Source organism: Saccopteryx leptura, chromosome 3 (genome assembly GCF_036850995.1).
Source record: "Saccopteryx leptura isolate mSacLep1 chromosome 3, mSacLep1_pri_phased_curated, whole genome shotgun sequence".
Taxonomy (NCBI): Eukaryota; Metazoa; Chordata; class Mammalia; order Chiroptera; family Emballonuridae; genus Saccopteryx; species Saccopteryx leptura.
In genome coordinates, this window is record NC_089505.1 from 31,090,010 (window position 1) to 31,102,741 (window position 12,732).

The 12,732-nt window shown below is 40.3% G+C and overlaps 1 protein-coding gene across 3 annotated transcripts in view; it reads left to right on the plus strand.

Moving 5' to 3' along the window:
- Nucleotides 1–12,732, plus strand: part of SLC18B1 (solute carrier family 18 member B1) — a 27,089-nt gene continuing 14,357 nt past the window's right edge. For all 3 annotated transcript variants that reach the window (XM_066373195.1, XM_066373196.1, XM_066373197.1), the window contains exons 1-5: nucleotides 1–196; nucleotides 1,305–1,444; nucleotides 10,071–10,166; nucleotides 10,662–10,735; nucleotides 12,320–12,467. In XM_066373195.1, the coding sequence (XP_066229292.1) occupies nucleotides 154–196; nucleotides 1,305–1,444; nucleotides 10,071–10,166; nucleotides 10,662–10,735; nucleotides 12,320–12,467 (501 nt within the window). In that variant the 5' untranslated portion in view covers nucleotides 1–153. The remainder of the gene's footprint in view (nucleotides 197–1,304; nucleotides 1,445–10,070; nucleotides 10,167–10,661; nucleotides 10,736–12,319; nucleotides 12,468–12,732) is intronic.

A 12,732-nucleotide genomic window follows, 5' to 3' on the forward strand; every position in this document is an offset into this window, starting at 1 on the left:
AGGACCTCCCGGGCTGCGCGCTGTCCCAGCGCTCAGGATGGCAGGACACCGCTGAGCAGTCTCCGCCCGCTTTTCCCGTCTTCCGCTTGCCCTCCTGCTGGGAGCCCGAGACCGAGGGCGCCGGTCGGGACCTGGAGTCCCAGCACACCGCGCATGGACGCGTCGGGGGACACCGAGGGTCCTCGCGTCCCGGAAGGTGACCCACAGCGGCGCGGCCCGATGCGCCTCCGTGGCTTGGGTCTTGTCTCTTTATGGAAGGTTGAATTAGCTCGGTTTGTTTCCTAGACAATCGAAAAAGCTGGGGCCTAACTGTGTGTGGGGTTCGGGTCGGCGTTTCTTTCTTCTCTGGAAGGAGTTCAAGTTTGGGGGCTGGAGTTGGTGCGGTCTCTGATTCTCTGTAGCTCTGCTTTTAAGCACTGTGTTTAAGAATGCGTTCAGAAAGCATGCCATCAGACAGACAGACGGGAAGCATTACATTTGAATATCGCACTGTTGTCCCCCCCTTTTTAACTTTCTCTCAGTTCCCTTTCTCATCTACTAAAAAGTTTTACAAAGATTCCTAAGACTTCCTCATGGGTGCACAGATTTCTCCCCCTCCACTGCGATGACAAACTGAAAAATAGAGCAAACCAAACATGTTTTCCTTAAATTTCTTTTTCTTCCTTCAAACAATTTCATTTAAAATTGGCTGATGAATTTGCTGGATGTTTGAAATGGAGTAACATCTGGTGTTAAATATTTAGGTTAAATTTTAAATTAATACAAATGGCCAGTAATGGGCTACCAGTTTGTGGGATTTGCCTTTCCAGGAGACACCATTGTAAGTATTAATTCAGCACTGACTGCTTTAGTTTGTCTTCTTACACTTCACTTAACTTCAGTAGCACCCTAGAATGCTTAATAAACAGCTAACACAACATGCCTAGGACACTGAGTCCCTGTAGCAGATGCAGCTAGAAACTTGAGCCATTATGTTTCAGAGAGCAGAACCCTTTGGACAGCACCCTGCTCCTTCAGCCTTCTTGAATGTGTTCAAAGTGAAAGAAATAGGCCTTATGGTGGAGGCAAAACAGAGCAGGTGGTCTGAACTGAAATTCTAATAGGGAATACTATGTGAACGAAAGTGATATATTTTCAAAATTGCAGTGATGTACAAGGATTGTGTTACATCCAATCACATATGCTATACTGAAAATAGCTCTTAACTTCAGAGTGCATAGTCTGTACACAGAAGTGCCATTTGTGTACACTGATCAGTCGTTCCAATTACATGACTGTAACTGTAGTGTGTGTTTGCCTTTAAGGTGATGGCCCTGCAGAAAGTGCAAGAGAGACGCTCAGCCGGCTTTCCAGAGAACAGCTTTTGGTATTGATATCAGCAGCTTCCATGAACTTAGGCTCTATGCTGTGCTATTCTGTCCTCGGGCCCTTTTTCCCCAAGGAGGTGAGACTTTTTTTTATGCTTATGAACTCTTAACTTAAAAAACAAAAAACAGACAAAAAAACAAACAAAAAAAAACTTTCCTAACTGGGCAGTGGCGCAGTGGATAGAGCATCGGACTGGGATGCCGAAGGACCCAGGTTCAAGATCCCGAGGTCACCAGCTTGAGCGCAGGATCATCTGGTTTGAGCAAAAGGTCACCAGCTTGGACCCAAGGTCGCTGGCTCGAGCAGGGGGTTACTCCGTCTGCTGTAGCCCCACGGTCAAGGCACGTATGAGAAAGCAGTCAATGAACAACAACTAAGGTGTCATAACGAAAAAACTAATGATTGATGCTTCTCATCTCTCTCCGTTCCTGTCTGTCTCTGTCTGTTCCTATCTGTCTCTCTCTCTGACTCTCTCTCTGTCTCTGAAAACAAAACAAAACAAAAAACTTTTGAATTATTTAATTGAATACTATGTAAAATGTAAATATCTGCATATAGTAAAGATGATGTATAGAACTTCAGCTAACAGGAGACTTCTTAAAGAATATTTGATACCAGAAAAAGAAGATCCAGTCAAGAAGAACATCATCTTGGGAGGTAATTCACCTAAATATAATTTACCTTCTTAGCTTACTATGTATTTAGATTAACCTTTATTTATTTGGTTTATGCAGTTGAGAAAAAGAGGCCATGCTGAATAATTGAGAAGTTAATGTTACTGCAGAAAGTCCATGTTAAGCCTTTAAAAGAAACCACGCTCCACTAAATTCCCTTTTCTGACTTGAATTTCTTGTGAACTCCAGAGGCAGTGTTTGTGCCAAGGAAGAATTCGGATTAATCTTAACTAGTTCCTTCTAATCATAGCCTTTTACATAGTATTAGGATCTATAGAAAATGGCACAGACTCAAAAGGAAAAGCCCCTAGAGAATCCACCTGGAACCTGGAGGTCAACAGGACATAGCGTGAGAGGAATGGTTCCGGCTTGGCTGAATGGAGATAAGATGCCTGTGTGTTTCACTTGGGGATCTTTGCCAAAGCCCCACTGGCCTCTGCTAGTCCTCTAACTGCTTTGATAACATTGTAGCCTTCACTCTGTGTCCAACAAAAGAGGGTGAAAATGGCTTCTCTGCTAAAGAATAATACGATTTTGTACCCATACAGTGCTGTTCCCTTGTCAGTATGCATTCCCACACTTTTATCCCAGTTGGTTTCCGCAGCTACCCCATAAGATAGAGTAGTGAGAATCGCATCATGTTGTAAATGAAGAAACAGACTCAGAAGTTAAGACTCAGACTGGTCCAACCAGTCCTGTTCACTGAATGGGAGTGGGAGGCTTAACAGCTTCCCACTGTGGATGGTGCTAGGGTTTGGATGCCAGGGCAGAGGAAGATCAGGGAAATGCCCCTCTCTTGTCTGTCCACTTGGAGTGAAAAACATGAGCAAAGATCTTGCAGAGTATTTGAACATCCCTTAAGGAAAGGATTTCCAAAATGTATGAGGCTCTAGAGCAGGGGTAGTCAACCTTTTTATACCTACCACCCACTTTTGTATCTCTGTAGTAGTAAAATTTTCTAACCGCCCACCAGTTCCACAGTAATGGTGATTTATAAAGTAGGGAAGTAACTTTACTTTATGAAATTTATAAAGCAGAGTTACAGCAAGTTAAAGCATATAATAATAATTACTTACCAAGTACTTTATGTCGGATTTTTGCTAAGTTTGGCAAATTAATCTTTATAAAACAACTTACTATAGTTAAATCTATCTTTTTATTTATACTTTGGTTGCTCCACTACCGCCCACCATGAAAGCTGGAATGCCCACTAGTGGGCGGTAGGGACCAGGTTGACTACCACTGCTCTAGAGGAAGAATTGGTTAATTTTACCATGAGTGGGAATGGGAGCGGGATGGGGAGGGAAGGTCAGAAAGAGGCGGTATTGAAAGGGCCTTCACAGCATAAATCTAAGGTGGTCTTGAGAAATGGTCATCCCCTAGGTGAACAACAGAGGCAGGGTGTTCTAGGGCACAGCTTGAGATAGTCACAGGAGTAGCAATGGAAATTGCATGTTCTTGGAGAACAGCAGACAACTTGAGGCTTGATCTGGGGTGGAGGTAGTTCTGACAGGAGACAGAGGCTCTGAGAAGGCAGGTGGGAATTACAATACAAAGGTCCCTCCATGTATGCCAAAGATTTAGTCAGTGAAATGTCACCGGAGGTGTTTGAGCAAGACAAAGTAGCCTGGCCAGACCTGGGGTTTGGAAAACAATGGTGGCTGTAAGCCTGTGGACTTAAGATGCAGAAGAGCTGGAATAAGACGCCCTGGCCGGTTGGCTCAGCGGTAGAGCGTCGGCCTAGCGTGCGGAGGACCCGGGTTCGATTCCCGGCCAGGGCACACAGGAGAAGCGTCCATTTGCTTCTCCACCCCTCCGCCGCGAGTGGCTCTGGTCGCAACATGGCGACGCCCAGGATGGGCAGAGCATCGCCCCCTGGTGGGCAGAGCGTCGCCCCTGGTGGGCGTGCCGGGTGGATCCCGGCCCGGCGCATGCGGGAGTCTGTCTGACTGTCTCTCCCTGTTTCCAGCTTTAGAAAAATGCAAAAAAAAAAAAAAAAAATGCAAGAGGTGGAATAAGTGGACAACCAGTTAGAAGGGCATTTCCCAGCTCAGCTGGAACTCAGTACAACCAGTGTTAACTTCTTCTAGGTGGTCTATAAACAAAGCAAAAGTAGGCTGTGCCTGTGTTTCTTAAGCTTTTGATTTAGTTTTTTGCTCACAGGATGGAAGGCTGAAGAAGACGGAGGCAGGAGATAAAACACTAACTTTAAAGGGTGTAGGTATGAGTAGTGGGCTCTTCCTTTTCGTTTCTTATCGAAGCCCTCTGCCCTGGCAGAACTCACCCTTCCTCCTGTGTGTTCTGTCTTCCTTCCTATTAGGGAGAACTAATCAGGCAAAGGGAAACAGGGCCCTTCTTAAATTCTGGTGCAGGATTCCTATTTCTACTCATCCCATTTTTGGCCCCTTCATCCTTGTCAGAGGATTACACATGAACCAAAAATTGCTTTTAATACCTCTTCTTGATTTCCTAATGTGAAGAAGGATCCATGCTCTACCAGTGGTATTCAGCTGCTGCTGTGGCACGTGGTTCTAAGTCATACTGTCATCATATGTTTCAACAGTGAATGTGGGAACAATCACAAGATGGAAACAGTCCTGGCAGCAGTGTCTGGAAACTTTGCAAATCTGTGCCCTCGTCTATAAAATGGGGATAAAAATGCATCCCTTATTTAGTTGTCTTGGATGCCCTGTGAAACAGCACTTACTAGCGATTCTGGCTCATACTAAGGATCCAATAAGTGTGAGTTGCTATAACCATTATGCATTTTCTTCCAGACTCCAGAATTAAATAGTTAGAACTATTAAACAAAATAAACATGAATAATGTAACTTGGCCAGTGAATGCTTTTTTCTACACCTTCATAGACTCCTTTGGTAATATGTTTCCTTTGAGATGCCTGTTTTAGTTTGCTAGGATTGTCATAACAAAGTACCACCAACTGGGTGGCTTAAACATTAGAAATTTTTGTATCATAATTATGGAGACTAGAAGTGCAGGATCACGGTGTTGGCAGGATTGGTTCTTGCTGAGGGCTGTGAGGGCAGGCATCTATATATTTCAGCCCTCTCTCCTTGGTTGTGTCTCTTCCTATGGTCTTCCTTCTGTGAGAGTCTCTGTGTTCAAATTTCTCCTTTTTATAAAGATACAAGTTGTTTTGGATAAGAGCCAACCCACTGACTTAATTTTAACTTAATCACTCCTATAAAGGCTCTATCTCCAAATAAGGTCACATTCTGAGGTCCTGGGCGATAAAGTTCAGCATATAGTTTGAGGAACACAATTCAATTCATAACACTACATGACCTTTGTGTAGTAGAACTGTCAACTTCCTGTTCCAGTCTATATCCAGCACAACCTTTTGCTAGGGTGCATCAAGATATCTTTTATAGTGAGATCTCTTTTTTCTCCACACCACCATCGCAAATGGTTATTAACAATGAGAGGTGAATAGCTAATTCTGAGCGCTTTCCATTCAGCCTTTTCACTCTCTTCCACCACCAGATACTAGGGACTACATTTGAGTGGGTGGCTGGGGTCTTCCTAGAGTACGGGGGGCTTTCCTAAAGGTGAGCTGAGAATAACAGAGTTCACCTATCTGTTTTCTTATGGTATTATGCTATGAGAAATGTAGGCTTTATTTAAAGAACAATGTTCTGACACGAAAAGAACTTTTTGAAAAAGACTAAATTGACTGATGATGGTGACTTTGCATGGGAAGCCAGGGTGTAAATTTTTGTCTTAAAATTGTAGTTTGGGAGAGAACGTAAAGAAATGCGATCATGGTTATTGTAGAGAATGGATTTTGAGAGGTGCAGCAGTGTGAGTGCATGCATATGCATTTCTGTGTTAAGAATAAAGCTATTGCCTGACCTGTGGTGGCACAGTGGATAAAGCGTCGACCTGGAAATACTGAGGTCGCCGGTTCGAAACCTTGGGCTTGCCTGGTCAAGGCACATATGGGAGTTGATGCTTCCAGCTCCTCCCCCCTTCTCTCTCTCTCTCCTCTTTCTCCCTGTCTGTCTCTCTCTCTCTCCCTCTCTCTCTCCTCTCTAAAAATGAATAAATTAAAATAAAAAAAAAGAATAAAGCTATTTGCAAAAGAGCTGAAGCTATGGCAAAAGGATGAGTCTAAATCAGATCTTCCAACAATAACTAATCACTGCTGGTTCCCAGTACAGTGCCGGACCCATAGAAGGTGCTCAGTAAATGACTGCTGACTGCCGGAGAGAACAGAGAATTGTGTAGTGCAGGCTTTATGCTTCATAGTATCCCAAGTTGCTAATTCTATCTTAAAGAAATTAAACTCATTTTAACTCCTTACATGGCTATAGTTAGAACCTGATGTAGAATCTACCATATTTCCAGGGTTTAAACAGTTTTTAAAAAGTTATTCAAACCTTTTATTTTGTGTGTGTGAATTCAGTTGTACATCACAACCAATAGTATCAGTTGAAGTTCAAAAGAACTAGAATAAATATTCTATCATCTGTAGCAAATTTAGGAATCCAGTGATTGACTAGGCTATAAATATTAAGAGGTATAATTGATGGATGGTATATTACTGTAGGTGTTTCCAGAGAACTAGAATGTTAGGGAGAGGAAGTGCCTTTTATCTGTGTTGATGTCAGGAAAGAAAACTTAGGTTTCTCTAAACAGTCAGGCAGTTGGTATAAATATCAGAAACTGAGAACTACCCTGAATGGGGCTTGGTATGACTCATGTGCCAGCTCAAGGAACTTCCTATTCTTCAGTTTTTTGACTTGCAGAATGTCTTTTTTTTTTTCTTTAGTGAAGTGTGATCCTATAACTAAATGTAACACTGAATAGAAAAAAACTCTTTCTTCTGTATGTGTTTCATTCAAACTCACACACTACCATACTCTCACTTCTGATACCAGGTGTATGGGTTTTTTTTCCCCACAACAAGCAATTCTGTGACGCCAGCTGGGTGGCTACAGTTTACTTCAATTCTGACAGACCCACAGGGTAGGGCTTGCCAATGCAAGTAGTAGGTCCCTAGGTTACACACTACTGCTATCTGACTTGGCTACAAATTGAGGGTTCCCACAATCTCCCTGCCCCCTTGGATTTGATTACTTGCTAGAGTGGTTCACAGAACTCAAGGAAATACCTCTGTTTACTAGTTTATTATGACAGGATACAGTGAAGTGTGCAGGTGACTATCCTGTTGAAATAAATGCATAGGGCAAGTATGTGGGAATAGGCACAGCGCTTTCATGCCTTGACTGGGCTCACTAATCTCAATACTTCCACATATTTATAACCCTGGAAGGTCTCCAAACCTTAGGGATTTTTATAAAGGCTTCATCATGTACCCATGATCAATCATTAACTCAACTTCCAGCCCCTCTTTAGAGAATAGGTGGGAGAGGCTGAAGATTCCAAGCTTCTAATCCTGGCTTGGTCTTTCTGGTGACCAGCTTCCATCCAGGAGCCGCCAAGAGTCACCTCTTTAGAACAAAAGACATTTCTATCGCACAGGAAATTTCAAGAGATTGAGGAGCTCCATTTCAGGAACCAGGGTCAAAAACCAAATATTGGAACAAAAGATGCTCTTATTACTTGGAAAATGACAAAGGTTTTAGGAGTTCTGCACCAGGAACCAGGGACAGAGACCAATATATATATTTTCTATTATTTCATAGCTATCATAAAGGCAGTATGTCCAGATCAGCTGTTTGGTCAGTTCCATGGATGAAGTAGATCCCAAATTTCCTCAGCCAAGATTTTTGGCTTTTGTTTTGTTTTGTTCTAATTCTGTTTTATGCCAGCTAAAGCTAACAATTCTTTTTGGTGGTGGTGGTGGGGGGGGAGTGAGTGGAGGCTTTATTGAAATATACAAAAAACAATTGCACACATTTAATATGGCTATCTTGATAAGTTTGGATATATGCATATACCTGTGATGTCATCACCACAAGCAAATCAAGATTCTTTCTTCCTTCCTTCCTTCCTTCCTTCCTTCCTTCCTTCCTTCCTTCCTTCCTTCCTTCCTTCCTTCCTTCCTTTCTTTCTTTCTATCTTTCTTATTTTTATTTTTCTTTCTTCTTTTGTTCTGTGTGTGGTAACAACACAACATGAGCTCATCTTGCTTAAGAGAAACTTTATACCCAATGAACAATAATCCCCCACTTCCCTCTCCATGAAGCCCCTGAGAACCACCATTTTATTTTTTGCTTATGACTATTTCAGATACCTCATATAAATGGAATCATGTAGTATTTCTCTCCTGTGTCTGGCTTATTTCACTTAGCATAATTCCCTCAAGGTTTCCACAATGTTGCAAATGCCAGGAAAGAAAGAGAAAGACAAGCAGGGAGAGAGAGGAGAAGCATCAACTCATAGTTGCAGCACTTTAATTGTTCATTGATTGCTTCTCATATGTGCCTATACCAGGGGCTCCAGCCAAGCCAGTGACCTCTTGCTCAAGCCGGCAACCTTGGGCTTTAGGCCAGTGACCTACGGGCTCAAACTAGTGACCAGGGGATCATGTCAGTGATCCTGTGCTCAAGCTGGTGAGCCTACACTCAAGACAAATGAGCCCTTCCTCAAGCTGGCAACCTCAGGGTTTCGAACCTGGGACCTCAGTGTTCTAGGTTAAAGTCTATCCATTTCCACTGCCTGTCAGGTGGATTTCCTTCTTTTTTAAAGCTGAGTAATACTCCACTGTACTGTATGTATATACTGCATTTTCTTTATCCATTCATCTGTTGATAGACTCTTGGGTTCTTTCTATTGTGAATAATGCTGCAGAGAATGTGGGACTGCAAATACCTCTTTTAGACACTGCTTTAAATTCTTTTGACCATAAACTCAGAAGAGGGATTACTGAATTATATGGTAGTTCTATTTTTATTGTTTTGAGGATCCTTCTAACTGTTTTCCATAGAGGTTGCACTATTCTACATTCTCATCAACAGTGTATACGGGTTACAATTCCTTCACATTCTCACCAACACTTACCTTTTGTTTTTTTAGTAATAGTCATCAAACGTGTAAGATGGTATCTTACTGTGGTTTTGATCTGCATTTTCCTGATGATTAGTAACTTTGAGTACATTTTTCTATATGTGGTGGCCATTTCTTCATTCTTCTTTGGATAAATGTTTATTCAAGTCCTTTGCCCATTTTTTAATCAGACTTTTTTTTTCTTTCTTTCTTTCTTTCTTTCTTTTTTTTTTTTTTTGCTATTAAGTTGTAAGAGATTCTTATGTTTTAGAGATTCTTATATATCAACCTCTTACTTATTAGATAGTGTGTAAATATTTTCTCCCATCACATAGGTAGCCTTCTCACTGTGTTGGTTGTTTTCTTTGCTGTGAAAAAGCTTTTTACTTTGATGTAGTCTCAGTTGTCTACTTTTAATTTGTTGCCTGTGCTTTGGTGTCAAATCCAAAAAATCATTGCCATGACCAATGTCAAGAAGTACCTTCCCTATGTTTTCTTCAATGAGTTTAATGGGTTCGGGTCTTAACAGTTAAGTCTTTAATTTATTATGAGCTGATTTTGTGAATGATGTAAGATTGGTGTCCAATTTAATTCTTTTACATTTGGATATCCAGTTTTTCCATCACCACTTGTTGTGTGTTTTGGGCACTCTCATGGACGATCACTTGATGATGTGTGTGTAGGTTTATTTCTGAGCTCTCTATTCTGCTCCATTGAATGATCTGTTTATGCCAATGCCATCCTGTTTTAATTACGGTAGCTTTTAACTTTACTTTTGAAATCAGGAAATGTGATGCCTCTAACTTTGTTCTTCTTTCTCAAGATTGTAAAGCTAACAATCCTTATGGGCATGGTAAGTGAATTATTTTCATGTCAATGACTAGGTTTTGGTATAGTTTCCCTTATTTCTCCATCCTGTTTATTTTAGAATAAAATTTTCAAAATTGCTATGCAGATAAAGGTTACAAGAAGATGATGCTCTGGATGAATAGCTCCATTTTTCTATATTGATGGTAATTTGTCTTTCAAACTTGTTTCTTTTTCATTTCTTTAAAGGCTAAAAAGAAAGGAGCTAGCAATACAGTTATTGGTATGATCTTTGGATGTTATGCCTTGTTTGAATTGATGGCCTCTTTGCTATTTGGAAAATATGTAAGTATTCAATTTCATGTAAACATTTTAATTTTAAACATTTTATAGTGAGATATTCTAATTCATTAATCTAGAATTTCTACTGATATAGAAACAACCATCATCATACTTTATGAATTGTGCTACTGTTGACAGTTCCATTCTTAGGGGTGACTGATTTTTAACTTCTTTTATTTTTTAAGAAATGTATGTTTTTATTCTATTAAAGATTTATTTTGAAACCCTGGGCTTGCCTTGTCAAGGCACATACAGGAAGCAACTACTATGAGTTGATGCTTCCAGCTTCTCCTCCCCCCATTTTTTTCTCTCTCTACTCTCTTGATTAAATTGACTGATTAAAAAAATCAATAAATAAAATCTAAAATTAAAAAAAAAAAATTAATATAACTTTATATTTCCCCCAAATTGTATATTTCCTGATACAGTGAATTTTTTATGTCAATATAAACTTGTAGCAGTCATCAATTTACTACTCTTCTTTGACATTTATTATAGCTTGTACATATTGGAGCAAAATTTATGTTTGTAGCAGGAATGTTTGTCTCAGGAGGAGTTACAATTCTTTTTGGGTGAGTCATGTTTTGATATATTTGGGAGCCTGAACAGATTTCATAATCTATCTTCAGTTAAAAATTTTAATGGATTCTTTACCTCAGTCAATACCACTGATTGTTGAGTGTCTGGCATGTGACCAATGGTCAGGGAGTTGGATGATGTAGAGAACAAGATGAATGACATTAATCTTAAGAAAAAGTCTTCTAGGAGATCACCGATAAGCTGGCTACTGAATCTCTTTATTAGGACTCTTGTGACTATGAGTGACAGAAACTTAACCTGCTTTTCTGAGTCACAGAGTTTTTGGCTCCAGTGAGAGAGTGAACTTTTCTTTTTTAGCACGAGAGAAACCCATAGACAGGAAGGGAGAGAGATGAGAAGCATCAACTCATAGTTTCAGCACTTTAGTTGTTCACTGATTGCTTCTCATATGTGCCTTGTTTAGGGGGGCTTCAGCTGAGCCAATGGCCCTTTACTCAAGTCAGTGACCTTGGGCTTCAAGCTAGTGACTTTCAAGCTCAACTCATGAACCATGGGATCATGTCGATGATCCCATGTTCAAGCTGGCAACCCCGCATTCAAGTCAGTGACCTCGGGTTTTGAATCTGGGTCCTCAGTGTCCCAGATCAATGCTCTATCCTCTGCATCACCACCAGCCAGGCAAGAAAGTGAATTTCTTATCTAGAGAAGCAACTGAAGAAAATCAGGACACATATGTTAAAATAGTTACATCAAACATCTTTCTTAAGTGCCTGGTTTTACTTGCCTCTTCTGCTTTGTTCTTGGACAAACTGTACCCTTGTGGTGGCAATATGGTCCCCAGCAGCCACAATAGCTTCCAGTAGAGTTGCAGAATGGAGTTCCATTGACCTGATTATTGTAGATGAACCAACCCAGCATCAAGGACTGTATCCAGGAGAAGAGAGTGCTCTGATTTGCCAGGCCTGTTTCATGTGCTCACTTCTGGACATGCTATTTGGAGGAGAGAAAAAATAAGTGCCACAGGCAAAACAGCTTTGAAAGTTCTTAAAATTAGAGTCTTTAAACCAGCAGCATATTGGCAAATAATATGGAAGAGCTTACACAAGTTATTGGGGAACACAAACGAATGATAAGAATTTGGTAAAATTGTGATGAAATAAGCCAATGAAATCCATATCAAATTAAGTGTTTTTTAGATTTTTCTTTTTCTTTATGGGGGTGGTCTTCTATTTTCTTATTCATTCTTTTTTTTTTTTTTTTGAAGATTTGAGCCCCACAACGGGGATTGGGGACCTGAAACTAAGAAGTTTTCTATATTGGTTATTGTCAGAGTGATTCTATATATTTCAAAGGCCTATTTAATATTATTTATGGGACCAATTGTGTCAGCAGAAAAGGTCAATAAAGCTCTCATTATGCTTCATATCGTTACCCAAAAAAAGGGAAGATAATTCTCTTCTCAAAGTATAACAAAGCAATCTTTTTAAAAATTTGTATTCTGAAGAGATTTATTCTAGTAACTCTGGGTCAGGTACTGATCTTTTCAGTGGATACAGTTAAAAAGTGAGGGAATAAAAATCAGCTTGGCATCTGAAACTTGTCTTATTCTCTTTTAGTGTATTGGACCAAGTTTCAGAAGGACCAATATTTATTGCTCTGTGTTTTCTAGTGAGAATAACAGATGCAATAAGCTTTGCTGCAGCAATAACTGCATCCTTTGCTATCCTTGTAAAGGCTTTCCCAAATAATGTGGCTACAGTATTGGTATGTATTTCACAAAGTTTTTTCTGTTTTACTTTTAGCATAGGTTAAAATATTTGTTTTCCCTTCTAAGTTAAAGCGGAGTCTATTCTACTAGATCTGGTTTTCTCCACAATCTGTGTTTGTTACCTTTTACCCTGGTTTATAAATCCAGCAGCAGGCTATTAATAAATGTATCATTAGTCTTACTCAGGTCTCTTCCTGGGCTTAGAATCCCCTTAATGGTAAGTGTGATCCAAGCCAAATGTTCTTACTTCTACTTTTGTTC